The sequence below is a fragment of the Panulirus ornatus genome, chromosome 46, assembly GCF_036320965.1.
Source record: "Panulirus ornatus isolate Po-2019 chromosome 46, ASM3632096v1, whole genome shotgun sequence".
Classification (NCBI taxonomy): Eukaryota; Metazoa; Arthropoda; class Malacostraca; order Decapoda; family Palinuridae; genus Panulirus; species Panulirus ornatus.
In genome coordinates, this window is record NC_092269.1 from 16,343,585 (window position 1) to 16,370,525 (window position 26,941).

Sequence of the window (26,941 nt, forward strand, 5' to 3'; positions counted from 1 at the left end):
CTGAGAGGAGAAGGCATATACAGAGCATCAGATTGGGGAAGAGCAGTGTGGTTTCAGAAGTTGTAGAGGATATGTGGATCAGGTGTTTGTTTTGAAGAATTTATGTGAGAAATACTTTGAAAAGGAAATGGATTTGTATGTAGCATTTATGAATCTTGAGAAGGCATATGAAAGAGTTGATACAGATGCTCTGTGAAAGGTATTAAGAATATATGTTGTGGGAGGCAAGTTGTTAGAAGCAGTGGAAAGCTTTTATCGAGGATGTAAGGCATGTGTACATGTAGGAAGAGAGGAAAGTGATTGGTTCTCAATGAATGTAGGTTTGCGGCAGGGGTGTGTGATGTCTCCATGGTTGTTTGATTTGTTTATGGATGGTGTTGTTAGGGAGGTGAATGCAAGAGTTTTGGAAAGAGGGGCAAGTATGAAGTCTGTTGTGGATGAAAGAGCATGGGAAGTGAGTCAGTTGTTGTTCGCTGATGATACATCGCCGGTGGCTGATTCACGAGAGAAACTGCAGAATCTGGTGACTGAGTTTGGTAAAGTGTGTGAGAGAAGAAAGTTGATAGTAAATATGAATAACAGCAAGGCTATTGGGTACAGTAGGGTTGAGGGTCAAGTCAATTGTGAGGTAAGTTTGAATGGAGATAAACTGGAGGAAGTGAAGTAATTTAGATATCTGGGAGTGGATCTGGCAGCGGATGGAACAATGGAAGCGGAAGTGAATCATAGGGTGGAGGAGGGGGCGAAAATTCTGGGAGCGTTGAAGAGTGTGTAGAGGTCGAGAACATTATCTCGGAAAGCAAAAATGGGTATGTTTGAAGGAATAGTGGTTCCAACAATGTTGTATGGTTGCGAGGCGAGGGCTATGGATAGAGTTGTGCGCAGGGGGGTGGATGTGCTGGAAATGAGATGTTTGAGGACAGTATGTGATGTGAGGTGGTTTGATCGAGTAAGTAATGTAAGGGTAACGAGATGTGTGGAAATAAAAAGATTGTGGTTGAGAGAGCAGAAGAGGGTGTTTTGAAATGGTTAGGTCACATGGAGAGAATGAGTGAGGAAAGATTGAACAAGAGGATATATGTGTCAGAGGTGGAGGGAACGAGGAGAAGTGAGAGACCAAATTGGAGGTGGAAAGATGGAGTGAAAATGATTTTGAGTGATTGGGGCCTGAACATGCAGGAGTGTGAAATGCGTGGAAGGAATAGAGTGAATTGGAACGATGTGGTATACCGGGGCCGACGTGCTGTCAATGGATTGACAGCAGGGAACGTGAAGCGTCTCTGGTAAACCATGAAAATTCTTTGGGGCCTGGATGTGGAAAGGGAGCTGTGGTTTCGGTGCATTATTACATGACAGCTAGAGACTGAGTGTGAACGAATGGGTCCTTTGTTGTCTTTTCCTAGCAATATCTCGCACACATGAGGTGGGAGGGGGTTGTTATTACATGTGTGGCGGGGTGGCGATGGAAATGAATAAAGGCAAACAGTATGAATTATGTACACGTGTATATATGTATATGTCTGTTAGTGTATATACATGTATACGTTGAGATTTATAGGTATGTATATTTGCGTGTCTGGACGTGTATGTATATACATGCGTATGTTGGTGGGTCGGGCCAGTCTTTCGTCTGTTTCCTTGCGCTACCTTACTAACGTGGGAGACAATGACAAAGCAAAATAAATAAATAAATAAAATGTATATATATATATATATATATATATATATATATATTATATATATATATTTCTTTTTTTTTCTTTCAAACTATTCGCCATTTCCCGCGTTAGCGAGGTAGCGTTAAGAACAGAGAACTGGGCCTTTGAGGGAATATCCTCACCTGGCCCTCTTCTCTGTTCTTTCTTTTGGAAAAATAAAAAAAAAATAATGAGAGGGAGGATTTCCAGCCCCCCGCTCCCTCCCCTTTTAGTCGCCTTCTTCGACACGCAGGGAATACGTGGGAAGTATTCTTTCTCCCCTATCCCCAGGGAGGATATATATATATATATATATATATATATATATATATATATATATATATATATATATATATATATATATATATATATATATATATATATATATATATATATATATATATATTTGTTTATATATCTATCTATCATACTTTGTCGTTGTCTCCCGCGTTAGCGAGGATGCACAAGGAAACAGACGAAAGATTGGCCCAACTCACTCACAGACACAATTATATACATACACGCCTACAAACACACACATATACATACCTATACATTTGAACGTATACATGATATACATACACAGAAATATACTTATGTACACATTTACATATTCAAACTTGCTGCCTTCATCCTTATCCGGTCCTACTCCGCTACACATGAAACGGCACCCCTCTCCCCCCACGCAGGCGCGAGGTAGCGCTAAGAAAAGACAACAAATGCCACCCACATTCGTTCACACGCAGTGTCTATCTGTCATGTGTAATGCGTAATGCACTGAAACCACAGCTCCCTTTCCACATCAAAGCCCCACAGAATTTCCATGGTTTATCCGAGACGCTTCATATGCCCCTGTTCAATCCTGTGGCAGCACGTTGACCCCGGTATACTATATCGTTCCAATTCACTCTATTTCTTGCACGCCTTTTACCTCCCTGTATGTTCAGGCCCCGATCGCTCAAGATCTTTTTCACTCCATCCATGTACCTCCAACTTAGTCTCCTACTTCTCCTCGCTAACTCTACCTCTGACACATATATCCTTCTTATCAATCTTTTATATATATTTTCATGTAATATATCAATACAAATGAAAATAAAGTTGACTTGATCCAAGAGGTAATGGCATATTGCGGAGGTTGTAAATTAAATACAAAACCCTCCAATAGTGATAATAGGGAGGTAAAATACATAATAATTTCTTCTGTTGATGTCTTGAGGCGAAGGTACTGTATCTATGACGACAGACATTATTCAGGGTTATCTGAGAGCGAGACGCTGCATTCTGAATAGTCTCGACGCCTTTGTCTTGAGTTCCATGTAGTCTGTTCCGGCGGGAGTGTCTGCTGATACTGCCGTCGCGTTGCCACCGCCTTATCCACCTATACACAGTTGTGGGGCTTGTTCCAGTCTCTCTTGATATATCACGAGCAGACATGCCTTCCAGCCACAGGTACACAAACCTTGCACGGTCCGTCAAAGTTGTTGTTCTGTATCCGTGACACCGCTCCATAATCCTGTATGGAGTGGATCGCAAATGGTCTGCGTCAGAGTTTGTAAGTGACTGCACTGGAGATTGACGATTATTGTAATGCAAATCTAAGAACTTTTTCTATGTTAGCTGATTATTTCTTAGCCTACAACTTGCATCCATTTAATTGACAAGTCCAGAGGAGAGGATGATTAGCTGGGTGAAGTGCGGTCCAACTGCCTGCAACCAGAATTCGAAACAATGTAAGTCCGACGCCGAGCGTTCCCATGGATGCGTCCAGACCAACAAGGCTTAATGCTGCACCACTGAGGCATATAACGGTATTAGGGTTACTAACCATCCATAAGAACATTACGAAATGGGATGATTGTGTATGGACATAGCTATATTTCTGAATGGTTTACAGTTTCTTCCTCAGTGCCCTGTTCTAAAGCACCTTCACAAAAAAATGTGTTCATTCAATATATATGGACTGAGGTAACCGACAATTCAACTCACCATAGAAGTAGGATATTAACTTCAGTGATTACATATCAAGATATTTTCATTTTGTAGCAACTCTTCTTTCCCTCCTTGACGAAGTAGTACCGAGAAACCATGATTAGGAATTGATGGGAAAGACTTCAAGATAAGAGGATAAATTTTCCCACTCCACTCATAACCCTCCCTCTCACTTGCCTTCCCACTCTTTACAAAAGGAAGTACGTGAGTGGTGTTCCGTCTCCCCTGTCCTCAGGAGTAGTACAGATGCCTACTAAAACATGCTGGTTAGAACAGTACAATTACCATACATCTCATTACTAACAAAGGATGACGTCAAACCCACTATCAATAAGATAATATGGCGTAATTACGTAGAGTGTTAAGAAATTATATATCAGTCGTCGTTTTCCCATGTGGTTTCGGTGCATTATTACAAGACAGCGAGAGACTGAGTGCGAACGAATGTGGCCTTTGTTGTCTTTTCCTAGCGCTACCTAGCGCACATACGGGGGGAAAGGGTTGTTATTTCATGTGTGGCGGGGTGGCGATGGGAATGAATAAAGGCAGACAGAATGAATCATGTACATGTGTATATATGCATATGTCTGTGTGTGTATATATATATGTATACATTGAGATGTATAGGTATGTATATTTGTGTGTGTGGACGTGTATGTATAGACATGTGTATGTGGGTAGGTTTGGGCCATTTCTTTCGTCTGTTTCCTTGCGCTACCTCGCTAACGCGGGAGACAGCGACTAATGAAAATATTTGATTATTTATTTATTTACTTTGCTTTGTCGCTGTCTCCCGCGTTTGCGAGGTAGCGAAAAGAAACAGACGAAAGAAATGGCCCAACCAACGCCCATACACATGCATATACATACACGTCCACACACACAAATATACATACCCATACATCTCAATGTACACATATATATACACACACAGACACCTACATATATATATACATTCACACAATTCACACTGTACTGCCTTTATTCATTTCCATCGCCACCTCGCCACACATGGAATAACATCCCCCTCCCCCCTCATGTGTGCGAGGTAGCACTAGGAAAAGACAACAAAGGCCCCATTCGTTCACACTCATTCTCTAGCTGTCATGAAATAATGCCCGAAACCACAGCTCCCTTTCCACATCCAGGCCCCAAAGAACTTTCCATGGTTTACCCCAGACACTTCACATACCCTGATTCAATCCATTGACAGCACGTCGACCCCGGTATACCACATCGATCTAATTCACTCTATTATTTGCCCGCCTTTCACCCTCTTGCATGTTCAGGCCCCAATCACTCAGAAATCTTTTTCACTCCATCTTTCCACCTCCAATTTAGTCTCCCACTTCTCTTCGTACCCTCCACCTCCGACACATATATCCTCTTGGTCAATCTATCCTCACTCATTCTCTCCATGTGCCCAAACCATTTCAAAACACCCTTTTCTGCTCTCTCAACCACGATCATTTTATTTCCACACATCTCTCATGACCTTACATTACTTACTCGATCAAACCACCTCAGACCACACATTGTCCTCAAGCATCTCATTTCCAGCACATCCACCCTCCTGCGCACAATTCCATCCATAGCCCACGCCTCGCAAACATACAAATTTTTGCTTTCCGAGATAATGTTCTCGACTTCCATACACTCTTCAAGGCTCCCAGGATTTTCGCCCCCTATCCCACCCGATGATTCACTTCCGCTTCCATGGTTCCATCCGCTGCCAGATCCACTCCCAGATATCTAAAACACTTTACTTCCTCCAGTTTTACTCCATTCAAACTTATTTATTTTATTTATTATACTTAGTCGCTGTCTCCCGCGTTTGCGAGGTAGTGCAAGGAAACAGACGAAAGAAATGGCCCAACCCACCCCCATACACATGTATATACATACGTCCACACACGCAAATATACATACCTACACAGCTTTCCATGGTTTACCCCAGACGCTTCATTTGCCTTGATTCAATCCACTGACAGCACGTCAATCCCGGTATACCACATCGCTCCAATTCACTCTATTCCTTGCCCTCCTTTCACCCTCCTGCATGTTCAGGCCCCGATCACACAAAATCTTTTTCACTCCATCTTTCCACCTCCAATTTGGTCTCCCTCTTCTCCTCGTTCCCTCCACCTCCGACACATATATCCTCTTGGTCAATCTTTCCTCACTCATTCTCTCCATGTGCCCAAACCACTTCAAAACGCCCTCTTCTACTCTCTCAACCACGCTCTTTTTATTTCCACACATCTCCCTTACCCTTACGTTACTCACTCGATCAAAGCACCTCACACCACACATTGTCCTCAAACATCTCATTTCCAGCACATCCATCCTCCTGCGCACAACTCTATCCATAGCCCACGCCTCGCAACCATACAACATTGTTGGAACCACTATTCCTTCAAACATACCCATTTTTGCTTTCCGAGATAATGTTCTCGACTTCCACACATTCTTCAAGGCCCCCAGAATTTTCGCCCCCTCCCCCACCCTATGATCCACTTCCGCTTCCATGGTTCCATCCGCTGCCAGATCCACTCCCAGATATCTAAAACACTTGTCTTCCTCCAATTTTTCTCCATTCAGACTCACCTCCCAATTGACTTGACCCTCAACCCTACTGTACCTAATAACCTTGCTCTTATTCACATTTACTCTTAACTTTCTTCTTCCACACACTTTACCAAACTCAGTCACCAGCTTCTGCAGTTTCTCACATGAATCAGCCACCAGCGCTGTATCATCAGCGAACAACAACTGACTCACTTCCCAAGCTCTCTCATCCCCAACAGACTTCATACTTGCCCCTCTTTCCAAAACTCTTGCATTTACCTCCCTAACAACCCCATCCATAAACAAATTAAACAACCATGGAGACATCACACACCCCTGCCGCAAACCTACATTCATATATATATATATATATATATATATATATATATATATATATATATATATATATATATATATATATATATATATATATATATATATACTCCCTGGGGTTAGGGAGAAAGAATACTTCCCACGCATTCCTCTCGTGTCGTGGAGGGCGACTAAAGGGGACGGAAGCGGGGGACCAGAAACCCTCCCTTCCTTGTATTTTAACTTTCTAAAAGGGGAAACAGAAGAAGGAGTTACGCGAGGAGTGCTTATCCTCCTCGAAGGCTCAGATTGGGGTGTTTAAATGTTTGCGGATGTAACCAAGATGAGAGAAAAGGAGAGAATGGTAGTATGTTTGAGGAAAGAAACCTGTCTGTTTTGGCTCTGAGAGAAACGAAGCTCAAGGGTAAAGGGGAAGAGTGGTTTGGGAATGTCTTGGGAGTAGAGTCAGGGGTTAGTGAGAGGACAAGACCAAAGGAAGAAGTAGCACTACTCCTGAATCAGGAGTTGTGGGAGTATGTGATAGAGTGTAAGAAAGTAAATTCTAGATTGATATGGGTAAAACTAAAGGCTGATGGAGGGAGATGGGTGATTATTTGTGCATATGCACCTGGAAATGAGAAGAAAGATCATGAGATGCAAGTGTTTTGGAAGAAGCTGAATGAGTGTGTTAGTGGTTTTGATGCACAAGACCGAGTTATAGTGATAGGTGATTTGAATGCAAAGGTGAGTAATGTGGCAGTTGAGGGAATAATTGGGACACATGGAGTGCTCAGTGTTGTAAATGGAAATGGTGAAGAGCCTGAAGATTTATGTGCTGAAAAAGGACTGGTAATCGGTAATACTTGGTTTAAAAAGCGAGATGTACATAAGTATACGTGTGTAAGTAAGAGAGATGGCCAGAGAGCATTATTGAATTACGTGTTAATTGATACCTTCACGAAAGAGAGACTTTTGGATGTTAATGTGCTGAGAGGTGCAATTGGAGGGATGTGTGATCATTATCTTGTGGAGGCGAAGGTGAAGGTCTGTGGGGGTTTTCAGAAAAGAAGAGAGAATGTTGGGGTGAAGAGAGTGGTGAGAGTAAGTGAGCTTGGGAAGGAGACTTGTGTAAGGAAGTACCAGGAGAGACGGAGTAGAGAATGGAAAAAGGTGAGAACAAAGGAGGTAAGGGGAGTGGGGGAGGAATGGGATGTATTTAGGGAAGCAGTGATGGCTTGCGCAAAAGATGCTTGTGGCATGAGAAGCGTGGGAGGTGGGTTCATTAGAAAAGGTAGTGAGTGGTGGAATGAAGAAGTAAGATTATTAGTGAAAGAGAAGAGAGAGGCATTTGGACGATTTTTGCAGGGAAAAAATGCAATTGAGTGGGAGAGGTATAAAAGAAAGAGGCAGGTGGTCAAGAGAAAGGTGCAAGAGGTGAAAAAGAGGGCAAATGAGAGTTGGGGTGAGAGAGTATCATTAAATTTTAGGAAGAATAAAAAGATGTTTTGGAAGGATGTAAATAAAGTGCGTAAGACAAGGGAGCAAATGGGAACTTCATTGAAGTGGGCTAATGGGGCGGTGATAGCAAGTAGTGGTGATGTGAGAAGGTTTGCTGAATGTGTTTGATGATAGAGTGGCAGATATAGGGTGTTTTGGTCAAGATTGTGTGCAAAGTGAGAGGGTTAGGGAAAATGATTTGGTAAATAGAGAAGAGGTAGTAAAAGCTTTAAGTAAGATGAAAGCCGGGATGGTAGCAGGTTTGGATGATATTCCAGTGGAATTTATTAAAAAAGGGGGTGACTCTATTGTTGACTGGTTGGAAAGGTTATTTAATGTATGTATGATTCATGGTGAGGTGTCTGAGGATTGGCGGAATGCTTGCATAGTGCCATTGTACAAAGGCAAAGGGGATAAAAGTGAGTGCTCAAATTACAGAGGTATAAGTTTGTTGAATATTCCTGGTAAATTATATGGGAGGGTATTGATTGAGAGGGTGAAGGCATGTACAGAGCATCAGACTGGGGAAGAGCAGTGTGGTTTCAGAAGTGGTAGAGGATGTGTGGATCAGGTGTTTGCTTTGAAGAATGTATATGAGAAATACAAATGGATTTGTATTTAGCATTTATGGATCTGGAGAAGGCATATGATAGAGTTGATAGAGATGCTCTATGGAAGGTATTAAGAATATATGGTGTTGGAGGCAAGTTGTTAGAAGCAGTGAAATGTTTTTATCGAGGATGTATGGCATGTGTACGTGTAGGAAGAGAGGGAAGTGATTGGTTCTCATTGAATATAGGTTTGCGGCAGGGGTGTGTTATGTCTCCATGGTTGTTTAATTTGTTTATGGATGGGGTTGTTGGAGAGGTGAATGGAAGAGTTTTGGAAAGAGGGGCAAGTATACAGTCTGTTTTGGATGAGAGAGCTTGGGAAGTGAGTCAGTTGTTGTTCGCTGATGATACAGCGCTTGTGGCTGATTCATGTAAGAAACTGCAGAAGCTGGTGACTGAGTTTGGTAAAGTGTGTGAAAGAAGAAAGTTAAGAGTAAATATGAATAAGAGCAAACTTATTAGGTACAGTAGGGTTGAGGGTCAAGTCAATTGGGAGGTAAGTTTGAATGGAGAAAAACTGGAGGAAGTGAAGTGTTTTAGATATCTGGGAGTGGCTCTGGCAGCGGAAGGAACCATGGAAGCGGAAGTGAATCATAGGGTGGGGGAGGGGGCGAAAATTCTGGGAGCCTTGAAGAATGTGTGGAAGTCGAGAACATTATCTTGGAAAGCAAAAATGGGTATGTTTGATGGAATAGTGGTTCCAACAATGTTGTATGGTTGCGAGGCGTGGGCTATGGATAGAGTTGTGCGCAGGAGGGTGGATGTGCTGGAAATGAGATGTTTGAGGACAATATGTGGTGTGAGGTGGTTTGATCGAGTAAGTAATTTAAGGGTAAGAGAGATCTGTGGAAATAAGAAGAGTGTGGTTGAGAGAGCAGAAGAGGGTGTTTTCAAATGGTTTGGTCACATGGAGAGAATGAGTGAGGAAAGATTGACCAAGAGGATATATGTGTCAGAGGTGGAGGGAACGAGGGAAGTGGGAGACCAAATTGGAGGTAGAAAGATGGAGTGAAAAGATTTTGAGAGATCGGGGCCTGAACATGAAGGGGGGTGAAAGGCGTGCAAGGAATAGAGTGTATTGGAACGATGTGGTATACCGGGGTCGACCTGCTGTCAATGGATTGAACAATTACATGTGAAGCGTCTGGGGTAAACCATCGAAAGTTCTGTGGGGCCTGGATGTGGAAAGGGAGCTATGGTTTCGGTGCATTATTACATAACAGCTAGAGACTGAGTATGAACGAATGGGGCCTTTGGTGTCTTTTCCTAGCGCTACCTCGCACACATGAGGGGGGAGGGGATTGTTATTCCATGTGTGGCGAGGTGGCGATAGGAACAAATAAAGGCAGAAGGTATGAATTATGTACATGTGTATATATGTATATGTCTGTGTGTGTATATATATGTGTACATTGAGATGTATAGGTATGTATATTTGCGTGTGTGGACGTGTATGTATATACATGTGTATATGGGCGGGTTGGGCCTATTCTTTCCTATGTTTCCTTGCGCTACATCGCTAACGCGGGAGACAGCGACAAAGCAAAATAAATATAAATAAATAAATATATACTTTCTCACCCCAACTCTCATTTGCCCTCTTTTTCACTAATGGAAATATATAAATATAATATATATAATATATATATATATATATATATATATATATATATATATATATATATATATATATATATATATATATATATATATATATGTATTTTTTTTTTTTTTTATACTTTGTCGCTGTCTCCCGCGTTTGCGAGGTAGCGCAAGGAAACAGACGAAAGAAATGGCCCGACCCCCCCCCCCCCCATACATATGTATATACATACGTCCACACACGCAAAAATACATACCTACACAGCTTTCCATGGTTTACCCCAGACGCTTCACATGCCTTGATTCAATCCACTGACAGCACGTCAACCCCGGTATACCACATCGCTCCAATTCACTCTATTCCTTGCCCTCCTTTCACCCTCCTGCATGTTCAGGCCCCGATCACACAAAATCTTTTTCACTCCATCTTTCCACCTCCAATTTGGTCTCCCTCTTCTCCTTGTTCCCTCCACCTCCGACACATATATCCTCTTGGTCAATCTTTCCTCACTCATCCTCTCCATGTGCCCAAACCACTTCAAAACACCCTCTTCAACTCTCTCAACCACGCTCTTTTTATTTCCACACATCTCTCTTACCCTTACGTTACTCACTCGATCAAACCACCTCACACCACGCATTGTCCTCAAACATCTCATTTCCAGCACATCCATCCTCCTGCGCACAACTCTATCCATAGCCCACGCCTCGCAACCATACAACATTGTTGGAACCACTATTCCTTCAAACATACCCATTTTTGCTTTCCGAGATAATGTTCTCGACTTCCACACATTCTTCAAGGCCCCCAGAATTTTCGCCCCCTCCCCCACCCTATGATCCACTTCCGCTTCCATGGTTCCATCCGCTGCCAGATCCACTCCCAGATATCTAAAACACTTCACTTCCTCCAGTTTTTCTCCATTCAAACTCACCTCCCAATTGACTTGACCCTCAACCCTACTGTACCTAATAACCTTGCTCTTATTCACATTTACTCTTAACTTTCTTCTTCCACACACTTTACCAAACTCAGTCACCAGCTTCTGCAGTTTCTCACATGAATCAGCCACCAGCGCTGTATCATCAGCGAACAACAACTGACTCACTTCCCAAGCTCTCTCATCCCCAACAGACTTCATACTTGCCCCTCTTTCCAAAACTCTTGCATTTACCTCCCTAACAACCCCATCCATAAACAAATTAAACAACCATGGAGACATCACACACCCCTGCCGCAAACCTACATTCACTGAGAACCAATCACTTTCCTCTCTTCCTACACGTACACATGCCTTACATCCTCGATAAAAACTTTTCACTGCTTCTAACAACTTTCCTCCCACACCATATATTCTTAATACCTTCCACAGAGCATCTCTATCAACTCTATCATATGCCTTCTCCAGATCCATAAATGCTACATACAAATCCATTTGCTTTTCTAAGTATTTCTCACATACATTCTTCAAAGCAAACACCTGATCCACACATCCTCTACAACTTCTGAAACCAAACTGCTCTTCCCCAATCTGTTGCTCTGTACATGCCTTCACCCTCTCAATCAATACCCTCCCATATAATTTACCAGGAATACTCAACAAACTTATACCTCTGTAATTTGAGCACTCACTCTTATCCCCTTTGCCTTTGTACAATGGCACTATGCACGCATTCAGCCAATCCTCAGGCACCTCACCATGAGTCATACATACATTAAATAATCTTACCAACCAGTCAACAATACAGTCATCCCCTTTTGTTAATAAATTCCACTGCAATACAATCCAAACCTGCTGCCTTGCCGGCTTTCATCTTCCGCAAAGCTTTCACTACCTCTTCTCTGTTTACCAAATCATTTTCCCTAACCCTCTCACTTTGCACACCACCTCGACCAAAACACCCTATATCTGCCACTCTATCATCAAACACATTCAACAAACCTTAAAAAAACTCACTCCATCTCCTTCTCACATCACCACTACTTGTTATCACCTCCCCATTTGCGCCCTTCACTGCAGTTCCCATTTGCTCCCTTGTCTTACGCACTTTATTTACCTCCTTCTAGAACATCTTTTTATTCTCCCTAAAATTTATTGATACTCTCTCACCCCAACTCTCATTTGCCCTTTTTTTCACCTCTTGCACCTTTCTCTTGACCTCCTGTCTCTTTCTTTTATACCTCTCCCACTCAATTGCATTTTTTTCCTGCAAAAATCGTCCAAATGCCTCTCTCTTCTCTTTCACTAATACTCTTACTTCTTCATCCCACCACTCACTACCCTTTCTAATCAACCCACCTCCCACTCTTCTCATGCCACAAGCATCTTTTGCGCAATCCATCACTGATTCCCTAAATACATCCCATTCCACCCCCACTCCCCTTGCTTCCATTGTTCTCACCTTTTTCCATTCTGTACTCAGTCTCTCCTGGTACTTCCTCAAACAGGTCTCCTTCTCAATCTCACTTACTCTCACCACCCTCTTCACCCCAACATTCACTCTGCTTTTCTGAAATCCCATACAAATCTTCACCTTAGCCTCCACAAGATAATGATCAGACATCCCTCCAGTTGCACCTCTCAGCACATTAACATCCAAAAGTCTCTCTTTCGTACGCCTGTCAATTAACACGTAATCTAATAACGCTCTCTGGCCATCTCTCCTACTTACATAAGTATACCTATGTATATCTCGCTTTTTAAACCAGGTATTCCCAATCATCAGTCCTTTTTCAGCACATAAATCTACAAGCTCTTCACCATTTCCATTCACAACACTGAACACCCCATGTATACCAATTATTCCCTCAACTGCCACATTACTCACCTTTGCATTCAAATCACCCATCACTATAACCCGGTCTCGTGCATCAAAACCACTAACACACTCATTCAGCTGCTCCCAAAACACTTGCCTCTCTTGATCTTTCTTCTCATGCCCAGGTGCATATGCACCAATAATCACCCACCTCTCTCCATCAACTTTCAGTTTTACCCATATTAATCGAGAATTTACTTTCTTACACTCTATCACATACTCCCACAACTCTTGTTTCAGGAGTATTGCTACTCCTTCCCTTGCTCTTGTCCTCTCACTAACCCCTGACTTTACTCCCCAGACATTCCCAAACCACTCTTCCCCTTTACCCTTGAGCTTCGTTTCACTCAGAGCCAAAACATCCAGGTTCCTTTCCTCAAACATACTACCTATCTCTCCTTTTTTTACATCTTGGTTACATCCACACACATTTAGGCATCCCACTCTGAGCCTTCGAGGAGGATGAGCACTCCCCGCGTGACTCCTTTTGTTTCCCATTTTAGAAAGTTAATACAAGGAGGGGAGGATTTCTGGACCCCCGCTCCCGTCCCCTCTATTCGCTTTCTACGACACGCGAGGAATACGTGTGAAGTATTCTTTCACCCCTATCCCCAGGGATAATATACATATATATATACATATACATATACACACACATACATATACATACGCACATATACACACACACACATACATGCATATATATCCATATGAAAAATATAAGAAACAATTTAGAAAACTGAAACTTCTAGCTTGAAATGAATGAAAAAAATGAATGTCACATAATGGTTCAACCTCTGGCTATGGAAAAAAGGAAATGTATAATTTATTTACACAAACGTCAATAGCAGTTCTCATCAATTTAACCACTGTATCAATAAGCTTGAATGTCTAAGCTACATTTTTTCCAATATCACTATTTTCCTTCATTATGTCTGAAGGTTATATATATATATATATATATATATATATATATATATATATATATATATATATATATATATATATATATATATATATATATATATATATATATATATATATATATATGAGTATATTTTTTTTGTTCTTTCACACTATTCACCATTTCCCGCATTAGCGAGGTAGTGTCAAGAACAGAGGACTGGACTTTTGAGGGAATATCCTCAACTGGCCCCCTTCTCTGTTCCTTCTTTTCGAAAATTAAATAAAAAAAGCAATAGGGGAGGATTTCTGCCCCACACTCCCTTCCCTTTTAGTCGCCTTCTACGAAACGCAGGGAATACGTGGGAAGTATTCTTTCTCCCCTATCCCCAGGGATAATATATAGATATATATATATATATATATATATATATATATATATATATATATATATATATATATATATATATATATATATATATATATATATATATATGTGTATATATATATATATATATATATATATATATATATATATATATATATATATATATATATATATATATATATATATATATATATATATATAAATATATATATATATATATATATATATATATATATATATATATATATATATATATATATATATATATATATATATATATATATATATATATATATATATATATATATATATATATATATATATATATATATATATATATATATATATATATATATATATATATATATATATTCACTGAGAACCAATCACTTTCCTCTCTTCCTACACGTACATATGCCTTACATCCTCCATAAAAACTTTTCACTGCTTCTAACAACTTTCCTCCCACACCATATATTCTTAATACCTTCCACAGAGCATCTCTATCAACTCTATCATATGCCTTCTCCAGATCCATAAATGCTACATACAAATCCATTTGCTTTTCTAAGTATTTCCCACATAGATTCTTCAAAGCAAACACCTGATCCACACATCCTCTACCACTTCTGAAACCACACTGCTCTTCCCCAATCTGATGCTCTGTACATGCCTTCACCCTCTCAATCAATACCCTCCCATACAATTTACCAGGAATACTCAACAAACTTATACCTCTGTAATTTGAGCACTCACTCTTATCCCCTTTGCCTTTGTACAATGGCACTATGCACGCATTCCGCCAATCCTCAGGCACCTCACCATGAGTCATACATACATTAAATAACCTTACCAACCAGTCAACAATACAGTCACCCCCTTTTTTAATAAATTCCAATGCAATACCACCCAAACCTGCTGCCTTGCCGGCTTTCATCTTCCGCAAAGCTTTCACTACCTCTTCTCTGTTTACCAAATCATTTTCCCTAACCCTCTCACTTTGCACACCACCTCGACCAAAACACCCTATATCTGCCACTCTATCATCAAACACATTCAAAAAACCTTCAAAATACTCACTCCATCTCCTTCTCACATCACCATACTTGTTATCACCTCCCCACTTGCGCCCTTCACCGAAGTTCCCATTTGCTCCCTTGTCTTACGCACTTTATTTACCTCCTTCCAGAACATCTTTTTATTCTCCCTAAAATTTAATGATACTCTCTCACCCCAACTCTCATTTGCCCTTTTTTTCACCTCTTGCACCTTTCTCTTGACCTCCTGTCTCCTTCTTTTATATATCTCCAACTCAATTGCATTTTTTCCCTGCAAAAATCGTCCAAATTGCGGCAGGGGTGTGTGATGTCTCCATGGTTGTTTAATTTGTTTATGGATGGGGTTGTTAGGGAGGTAAATGCAAGAGTTTTGGAAAGAGGGGCAAGTATGAAGTCTGTTGGGGATGAGAGAGCTTGGGAAGTGAGTCAGTTGTTGTTCGCTGATGATACAGCGCTGGTGGCTGACTCATGTAAGAAACTGCAGAAGCTGGTGACTGAGTTTGGAAAAGTGTGTGGAAGAAGAAAGTTAAGAGTAAATGTGAATAAGAGCAAGGTTATTAGGTACAGTAGAGTTGAGGGTCAAATCAATTGGGAGGTGAGTTTGAATGGAGAAAAACTGGAGGAAGTGAAGTGTTTTAGATATCTGGGAGTGGATCTGGCAGCGGATGGAACCATGGAAGCGGAAGTGGATCATAGGGTGGGGGAGGGGGCGAAAATCCTGGGGGCCTTGAAGAATGTGTGGAAGTCGAGAACATTATCTCGAAAAGCAAAAATGGGTATGTTTGAAGGAATAGTGGTTCCAACAATGTTGTATGGTTGCGAGGCGTGGGCTATGGATAGAGTTGTGCGCAGGAGGATGGATGTGCTGGAAATGAGATGTTTGAGGACAATGTGTGGTGTGAGGTGGTTTGATCGAGTGAGTAACGTAAGGGTAAGAGAGATGTGTGGAAATAAAAAGAGCGTGGTTGAGAGAGCAGAAGAGGGTGTTTTGAAGTGGTTTGGGCACATGGAGAGGATGAGTGAGGAAAGATTGACCAAGAGGATATATGTGTCGGAGGTGGAGGTAACAAGGAGAAGAGGGAGACCAAATTGGAGTTGGAAAGATGGAGTGAAAAAGATTTTGTGTGATCGGGGCCTGAGCATGCAAGAGGGTGAAAGGAGGGCAAGGAATAGAGTGAATTGGAGCGATGTGGTATACCGGGGTTGACATGCTGTCAGTGGATTGAAGCAGGGCATGTGAAGCGTCTGGGGTAAACCATGGAAAGCTGTGTAGGTATGTATATTTGCGTGTGTGGACGTATGTATGTACATGTGTATGGTGGGGGGTTGGGCCATTTCTTTCGTCTGTTTCCTTGCGCTACCTCGCAAACGCGGGAGACAGCGACAAAGTATAATAATATAATATATATATATATATATATATATATATATATATATATATATATATATATATATATATATATATATATATATATATATATATATATATATATATATATATAAATATATATATATATATAAATTTTACTATTTTTTATTTTGCTTTGTCGCTGTCTCCCGCGTTAGCTAGGTAGCGCAAGAAAACAGACAAAAGGATGGCCCACTCCGCCCACATACACATGTATATACATATACGTCCACACACGCAAGTATACATACTTATACATCTCAATGTACACATATATATACACACACAGACATATACATATATACACATGTACATAATTCATACTCTCTTCCTTTATTTGTTCCCATCGCCACCTCGCCACACATGGAATAACAACCCCCTCCCCCTTCATGTGTGCGAGGTAGCGCTAGGAAAAGACACCAAAGGCCCCATTCGTTCACACTCAGTCTCAAGCTGTCATGTAATAATGCACTGAAACCACAGCTCCTTTTCCACATAAATTCCCCACGCATCTTCCCATGGTTCACCCCAGACGCTTCACATGCCCTGGTTCAATCCATTGACGTGCTTAGCACGTCGACCCCGTTATACCACAACGTTCCAATTCACTCTATTTCTTGCACCACTTTCACCCTCATGCATGTTCAGGTTCCGGTCACTCAAAATCTTTTTCACTCCATCTTTCCACCTCCAATTTGGTCTCCCACTTCCCCTCGTTCCCTCCACCTCTGATACATATATCCTCTTGGTCAATCTTTCCTCACTCATTCTCTCCATGTGACCAAACCATTTCAAAACACCCTCTTCTGCTCTCTCAACCACACTTTTTTTTATTTCCACACATCTCTCTTACCCTTACATTACTTACTCGATCAAACCACCTCAAACCACATATTGTCCTCAAACATCTCATTTCTAGCACATCCACCCTCCTGCGCACAACTCTATCCATAGCCCACGCCTCGCAACCATACAACATTGTTGGAACCACTATTCCTTCAAACATACCCATTTCTGCTTTCCGACATAATGTTCTCGACTTCCAAACATTCTTCAAGGCTCCCAGAATTTTCGCCTCCTCCCCCTACCCTATGATTCACTTCCGCTTCCATGGTTCCATCCGCTGCCAGATCCACTCCCAGATATCTAGAACACTTTACTTCCTCCAGTTATTTCCCATTCAAACTTACCTCCCAATTGACTTGACCCTCAACCCTACTCTACCTAATAAGTTTGCTCTTATACACATTTACTCTTAACTTTCTTCTTTCACACACTTTACCAATCTCAGTCACCAGCTTCTGCAGTTTCTTACATGAATCAGCCACCAGCGCTGTATCATCAGCGAACAACAACTGACTCACTTCCAAGCTCTCTCATCCACAACAGACTGCATAATTGCCCCTCTTTCCAAAACTCTTGCTTTCACCTCCCTAACAACCTCATCCAAAAACAAATTAAACAACCATGGAGACATTACACACCCCTGCCGCAAACCTACATTCACTGAGAACCAATCACTTTCCTCTCTTCCTACACGTACACATGCCTTACATCCTCGATAAAAACTTTTCACTGCTTCTAACAACTTGCCTCCCACACCATATATTCTTAAAACCTTCCACAAAGCATCTCTATCAACTCTATCATATGCCTTCTCTAGATCCGTAAATGCTATATACAAATCCATTTGTTTTTCTAAGTATTTCTCATATACATTCTTCAAAGCAAACACTTGATCCACACATCCTCTACCACTTCTGAAACCACACTGCTCTTCCCCAATCTGATGCTCTGTACATGCCTTCACCCTCTCAATCAATACCCTCCCATATAATTTACCAGGAATACTCAACAAACTTATACCTTTGTAATTTGAGCACTCACTCTTATCCCCTTTGCCTTTGTACAATGGCACTATGCAAGCATTCCGCCAATCCTCAGGCACCTCACCATGAATCATACATACATTAAATAACCTTACCAACCAGTCAACAATACTGTCACCCCCTTTTTTAATAAATTCCACTGCAATACCATCCAAACCTGCTGCCTTGCCGGCTTTCATCTTCCGTAAAGCTTTTACTACCTCTTCTCTATTTACCAAATCATTTTCCCTAACCCTCTCACTTTGCACACCACCTCGACCAAAACACCCTATATCTGCCACTCTATCATCAAACACATTCAACAAACCTTCAAAATACTCACTCCATCTCCTTCTCACATCACCACTACTTGTTATCACCTCCCCATTAGCCCCCTTCACTGAAGTTCCCATTTGCTCCCTTGTTTAACGCACTTTATTTACCTCCTTCCGAAAACATCTTTTTATTCTCCCTGAAATTTAATGTTACTCTCTCACTCCAACTCTCATTTGCCCTCTTTTTCACCTCTTGCACCTTTCTCTTGACCTCCTGCCTCTTTCTTTTATACCTCTCCCACTCAATTGCATTTTTTCCGTGCAAAAATCGTTCAAATGCCTCTCTCTTCTCTTCACTAATAATCTTACTTCTTCATCCCACCACTCACTACCTTTTCTAATCAATCCACCTCCCACGCTTCTCATGCCACAAGCATCTTTTGCGCAAGCCATCACTGCTTCCCTAAATACATCCCATTCCCCACCACTCCCCTTACCTCCTTTGTTCTCACCGATTTCCATTCTGTACTCAGTCTCTCTTGTTACTTCCTCACACAAGTGTCCTTCCCAAGCTCACTTACTCTCACCACTCTCTTCACCCCAACATTCTCTATTCTTTTCTGAAAACCCCAACAAATCTTCACCTTCGCTTCCACAAGATAATGATCAGACATCCCTCCAGTTGCTCCTCTCAGCACATTAACATCCAAAAGTATATATATATTTTTTTTTTTTTGCTTTGTCGCTGTCTCCCGCGTTTGCGAGGTAGCGCAAGGAAACAGACGAAAGAAATGGCCCAACCCACCCCCATACACATGTATATACATACGTCCACACACGCAAATATACATACCTACACAGCTTTCCATGGTTTACCCCAGACGCTTCACATGCCTTGATTCAATCCACTGACAGCACGTCAACCCCGGTATACCATATCGATCCAATTCACTCTATTCCTTGCCCTCCTTTCACCCTCCTGCATGTTCAGGCCCTGATCACACAAAATCTTTTTCACTCCATCTTTCCACCTCCAATTTGGTCTCCCTCTTCTCCTCGTTCCCTCCACCTCCGACACATATATCCTCTTGGTCAATTTTTCCTCACTCATTCTCTCCATGTGCCCAAACCATTTCAAAACACCCTCATCTGCTCTCTCAACCACGCTCTTTTTATTTCCACACATCTCTCTTACCCTTACGTTACTTACTCGATCAAACCACCTCACACCACACATTGTCCTCAAACATCTCATTTCCAGCACATCCATCCTCCTGCGCACAACTCTATCCATAGCCCACGCCTCGCAACCATACAACATTGTTGGAACCACTATTCCTTCAAACATACCCATTTTTGCTTTCCGAGATAATGTTCTCGACTTCCACTCATTCTTCAAGGCTCCCAGAATATTCGCCCCCTCCCCCACCCTATGATCCACTTCCGCTTCCATGGTTCCACCCGCTGCCAGATCCACTCCCAGATATCTAAAACACTTCACTTCCTCCAGTTTTTCTCCATTTAAACTCACCACCCAATTGACTTGACCCTCAACCCTACTGTACCTAATAACCTTGCTCTTATTCACATTTACTCTTAACCTTCTTCTTTCACACACTATACCAAACTCAGTCACTAGCTTCTGCAGTTTCTCACATGAATCAGCCACCAGCGCTGTATCATCAGCGAACAACAACTGACTCACTTCCCAAGCTCTCTCATCCCCAACAGACTTCATACTTGCCCCTCTTTCCAAAACTCTTGCATTCACCTCCCCAACAACCCATCCATAAACAAATTAAACAACCATGGAGACATCACACACCATTGCCGCAAACCTACATTCACTGAGAACCAATCACTTTCCTCTCTTCCTACACGTACACATGCCTTACATCCTCGATAAAAACTTTTCACTGCTTCTGACAACTTGCCTCCCACACCATATATCCTTAATACCTTCCACAGAGCATCTCTATCAACTCTATCATATGCCTTCTCCAGATCCATAAATGCTACATACAAATCCATTTGCTTTTCTAAGTATTTCTCACATACATTCTTCAAAGCAAACACCTGATCCATACATCCTCAACCACTTCTGAAACCACACTGCTCTTCCCCAATCTGATGCTCTGTACATGCCTTCACCCTCTCAATCAATACCCTCCCATATAATTTACCAGGAATACTCAACAAACTTATACCTCTGTATTTGAGCACTCACTCTTATCCCCTTTGCCTTTGTACAATGTCACCATGCACGCATTCCGCCAATCCTCAGGCACCTCACCATGAGTCATACATACATTAAATGACCTTACCAACCAGTCAACAATACAGTAACCCCCTTTTTTAATAAATTACACTGCAATACCATTCAAACCCGCTGCCTTGCCGGCTTTCATCTTCAGCAAAGCTTTTAGTACCTCTTCTCTGTTTACCAAATCATTTTCCCTAACCCTCTCACTTTGCACACCACCTCGACCAAAACACCCTATATCTGCCACTCTATCATCAAACACATTCAACAAACCTTCAAAATACTCACTCCATCTCCTTCTCACATCACCACTACTTGTTATCACCTCCCCATTTGCGCCCTTCAATGAAGTTCCCATTTGCTCCCTTGTCTTACGCACTTTATTTACCTCCTTCCAGAACATCTTTTTATTCTCCCTAAAATTTAATGATACTCTCTCACCCCAACTCTCATTTGCACTTTTTTTCACCTCTTGCACCTTTCTCTTGACCTCCTGTCTCTTTCTTTTATACATCTCCCACTCAATTGCATTTTTTCCCTGCAAAAATCGTCCAAATGTCTCTCTCTTCTCTTTCACTAATACTCTTACTTCTTCATCCCACCACTCCCTACCCTTTCTAATCAACCTACCTCCCACTCTTCTCATGCCACAAGCATCTTTTTGCGCAATCCATCACTGATTCCCTAAATACATCCCATTTCGTCACAACTCCCCTTACTTCCATTGTTCTCACCTTTTTCCATTCTGTACTCAGTCTCTCCTGGTACTTCCTCACACAAGTCTCCTTCCCAAGCTCACTTACTCTCACCACCCTCTTCACCCCAACATTCACTCTTGTTTTCTGAAAACCCATACAAATCTTCACCTTAGCCTCCACAAGATGATCAGACATCCCTCCAGTTGCACCTCTCAGCACATTAACATCCAAAAGTCTCTCTTTCGCGCGCCTGTCAATTAACACGTAATCCAATAACGCTCCCTGGCCATCTCTCCTACTTACATAAGTATACTTATGTATATCTCGTTTTTTAAATCAGGTATTCCCAATCATCAGTCCTTTTTCAGCACTTAAATCTACAAGCTCTTCACCATTTCCATTTACAACACTGAACACCCCATGTATACCAATTATTCCCTCAACTGCCACATTACTCACCTTTGCATTCAAATATATATATATATATATATATATATTTTTTTTTTTTTTTTTATACTTTGTCGCTGTCTCCCGCGTTTGCGAGGTAGCGCAAGGAAACAGACGAAAGAAATGGCCCAACCCCCCCCCCCCATACACATGTACATACACACGTCCACACACGCAAATATACATACCTACACAGCTTTCCATGGTTTACCCCAGACGCTTCACATGCCTTGATTCAATCCACTGACAGCACGTCAAACCCTGTCCACCACATCGCTCCAATTCACTCTACTCCTTGCCCTCCTTTCACCCTCCTGCATGTTCAGGCCCCGATCACACAAAATCTTTTTCACTCCATCTTTCCACCTCCAATTTGGTCTCCCTCTTCTCCTCGTTCCCTCCACCTCCGACACATATATCCTCTTGGTCAATCTTTCCTCACTCATTCTCTCCATGTGCCCAAACCATTTCAAAACACCCTCTTCTGCTCTCTCAACCACGCTCTTTTTATTTCCACACATCTCTCTTACCCTTACGTTACTTACTCGATCAAACCACCTCACACCACACATTGTCCTCAAACATCTCATTTCCAGCACATCCATCCTCCTGCGCACAACTCTATCCATAGCCCACGCCTCGCAACCATACAACATTGTTGGAACCACTATTCCTTCAAACATACCCATTTTTGCTTTCCGAGATAATGTTCTCGACTTCCACACATTTTTCAAGGCTCCCAAAATTTTCGCCCCCTCCCCCACCCTATGATCCACTTCCGCTTCCATGGTTCCATCCGCTGACAGATCCACTCCCAGATATCTAAAACACTTCACTTCCTCCAGTTTTTCTCCATTCAAACTCACCTCCCAATTGACTTGACCCTCAACCCTACTGTACCTAATAACCTTGCTCTTATTCACATTTACTCTTAACTTTCTTCTTCCACACACTTTACCAAACTCAGTCACCAGCTTCTGCAGTTTCTCACATGAATCAGCCACCAGCGCTGTATCATCAGCGAACAACAACTGACTCACTTCCCAAGCTCTCTCATCCCCAACAGACTTCATACTTGCCCATCTTTCCAGGACTATTGCATTTACCTCCCTAACAACCCCATCCATAAAAAAATTAAACAACCATGGAGACATCACAAACCCCTGCCGCAAACCTACATTCACTGAGAACCAATCACTTTCCTCTCTTCCTACACGTACACATGCCTTACATCCTCGATAAAAACTTTTCACTGCTTCTAACAACTTGCCTCCCACACCATATATTCTTAATACCTTCCACAGAGCATCTCTATCAACTCTATCATATGCCTTCTCCAGAAACATAAATGCTACATACAAATCCATTTGCTTTCCTTAGTATTTCTCACATACATTCTTCAAAGCAAACACCTGATCCACACATCCTCTACCACTTCTGAAACCGCACTGCTCTTCCCCAATCTGATGCTCTGTACCTGCCTTCACCCTCTCAATCAATACCCTCCCATATAATTTACCATTAATACTCAACAAACTTATACCTCTGTAATTTGAGCACTCACTCTTATCCCCTTTGCCTTTGTACAATGGCACTATGCACGCATTCCGCCAATCCTCAGGCACCTCACCATGAGTCATACATACATTAAATAACCTTACCAACCAGTCAACAATACAGTCACCCCCTTTTTTAATAAATTCCACTGCAATACCATCCAAACCTGCTGCCTTGCCGGCTTTCATCTTCCGCAAAGCTTTTACTACCTCTTCTCTGTTTACCAAATCATTTTCCCTAACCCTCTCACTTTGCACACCACCTCGACCAAAACACCCTATATCTGCCACTCTGTCATCAGACACATTCAACAAACCTTCAAAATACTCATTCCATCTCCTTCTCACATCACCACTACTTGTTATCACCTCCCCATTTACGCCCTTCACTGAAGTTCCCATTTGCTCCCTTGTCTTACGCACCCTATTTACCTCCTTCCAGAACATCTTTTTATTCTCCCTAAAATTTAATGATACTCTCTCACCCTACTCTCATTTGCCCTTTTTTTCACCTCTTGCACCTTTCTCTTGACCTCCTGTCTCTTTCTTTTATACTTCTCCCACTCAATTGCATTTTTTCCCTGCAAAAATCGTCCAAATGCCTCTCTCTTCTCTTTCACTAATACTCTTACTTCTTCATCCCACCACTCACTACCCTTTCTAAACAGCCCACCTCCCACTCTTCTCATGCCACAAGCATCTTTTGCGCAATCCATCACTGATTTCCTAAATACATCCCATTCCTCCCCCACTCCCCTTACTTCCATTGTTCTCACCTTTTTCCATTCTGTACACAGTCTCTCCTGGTACTTCCCCACACAGGTCTCCTTCCCAAGCTCACTTACTCTCACCACCTTCTTCACCCCAACATTCACTCCTCTTTTCTGAAAACCCATACTAATCTTCACCTTAGCCTCCACAAGATAATGATCAGACATCCCTCCAGTTGCACCTCTCAGCACATTAACATCCAAAAGTCTCTCTTTCGCACGCCTGTCAATTAACACGTAATCCAATAACGCTCTCTGGCCATCTCTCCTACTTACATAAGTATACTTATGTATATCTCGCTTTTTAAACCAGGTATTCCCAATCATCAGTCCTTTTTCAGCACATAAATCTACAAGCTCTTCACCATTTCCATTTACACCACTGAACACCCCATGCATACCAATTATTCCCTCAACTGCCACATTACTCACCTTTGCATTCAAATCACCCATCACTATAACCCGGTCTCGTGCATCAAAACCGCTAACACACTCATTTAGCTGCTCCCAAAACACTTGCCTCTCATGATCTTTCTTCTCATGCCCAGGTGCATATGCACCAATAATCACCCACCTCTCTCCATCAACTTTCAATTTTACCCATATTAATCGAGAATTTACTTTCTTACATTCTATCACATACTCCCACAACTCCTGTTTCAGGAGTATTGCTACTCCTTCCCTTGCTCTTGTCCTCTCACTAACCCCTGACTTCACTCCCCAGACATTTCCAAACCACTCTTCCCCTTTACCCTTGAGCTTCGTTTCACTCAGAGCCAAAACATCCAGGTTCCTTTCCTCAAACATACTACCTATCTCTCCTTTTTTCACATCTTGGTTACATCCACACACATTTAGGCACCCCACTCTGAGCCTTCGAGGAGGATGATCACTCCCCGCGTGACTCCTTCTTCTGTTTCCCATTTTAGAAAGTTAATTCAAGGAGGGGAGGATTTCCGGCCCCCCGCTCCCGTCCCCTCTAGTCGCTTTCTACGACACGCGAGGAATACGTGGGAAGTGTTCTTTCACCCCTATCCCCAGGGATAATATACATATATATATACATATACACACACACACACATACACACACATACGCACATACACACACACACACACACATACATATATATACATATGAAAAATGTAAGAAACAATTTAGAAAACAAACTTTTAGCTTGAAATGAATGAAAAAAATGAATGTCACATAATGGTTCAACCTCTGGCTATGGAAAAGGAAATGTACAATTTATTCACACAAACGTCAATAGCAGTTCTCATCAATTTCACCACTGTATCAATAAGCTTCAATGTCTAAGCTACATTTTTCTCCAACTTCACTATTTTCTTGTCAAAAACACCATGCATGAAAACTATCACTCCAGTAACACAACTATAAACATTTACTTCCCCTTTAAAAGTTCTGGGGAAGTCTGTCTCGATACACTGCGGCGAGGCGACGCGACGCTGACACAATCACTGTCACAATATCACTTCTGCCTCCTCAAGTCAATCTCTCAGCCACAGTGCAGGCCTTCACCGTCGAAATCGGTCTTGCCTTCAGACGTCTTATCGATGTCTCTGCTCTCGGTAGCCCTCCTCTCGTTAACTCCTCTCGTTAACCCTCACCGTCCAGCTTCGCGACCGCCCTTTCAATCTCATCATCAGTTGTCGACGTCATGAAGATCACACACACACACAAGCGTTCGTCACAAGAGGCAGCCAAATGGAGGCCAAAGTATTATACTGCTATACATTTGGATAACAAGTCATACTGAGGACGCTGCATAACCTGGATGAGTTACACAAAACTCAAAGGCTCCGGTTCACACAACGATATGTGAACGAGGATCTGGTGTATTAGGAAAGAGTTGTTAGATGAGAAAACCTCCTCCGCCACTCGCGGTGAACTACATTTACGAAGACTCCAGGAGCGGCCACGTCATTTACAACCTACACAGCTTTCCATGGTTTAACCCATATGTATATATATATATATATATATATATATATATATATATATATATATATATATATATATATATATATATATATATATATATATATATATATATATATATATGAAAAATGTAAGAAATAATTGAGAAAACGGACACTTCTAGCTGGAAATGAAATGAAAAATGAATGTCACATAATGGTTCAAACTTTGGCTATGGAAAAGGGAATGTATAATTTATTTACACAAACG

At 41.7% G+C, this 26,941-nt stretch overlaps 1 protein-coding gene across 1 annotated transcript in view; it reads right to left on the minus strand.

The window, feature by feature from the left end:
* Positions 1 to 26,347, minus strand: part of LOC139763146 (craniofacial development protein 2-like) — a 220,642-nt gene extending 194,295 nt beyond the window's left edge. The window contains exon 1 of the mRNA XM_071688851.1: positions 24,449 to 26,347. Within this exon, the coding sequence (XP_071544952.1) occupies positions 24,449 to 25,657 (1,209 nt within the window). The 5' untranslated portion in view covers positions 25,658 to 26,347. The remainder of the gene's footprint in view (positions 1 to 24,448) is intronic.
* Between the last annotated feature and the right edge of the window lie 594 nt (positions 26,348 to 26,941).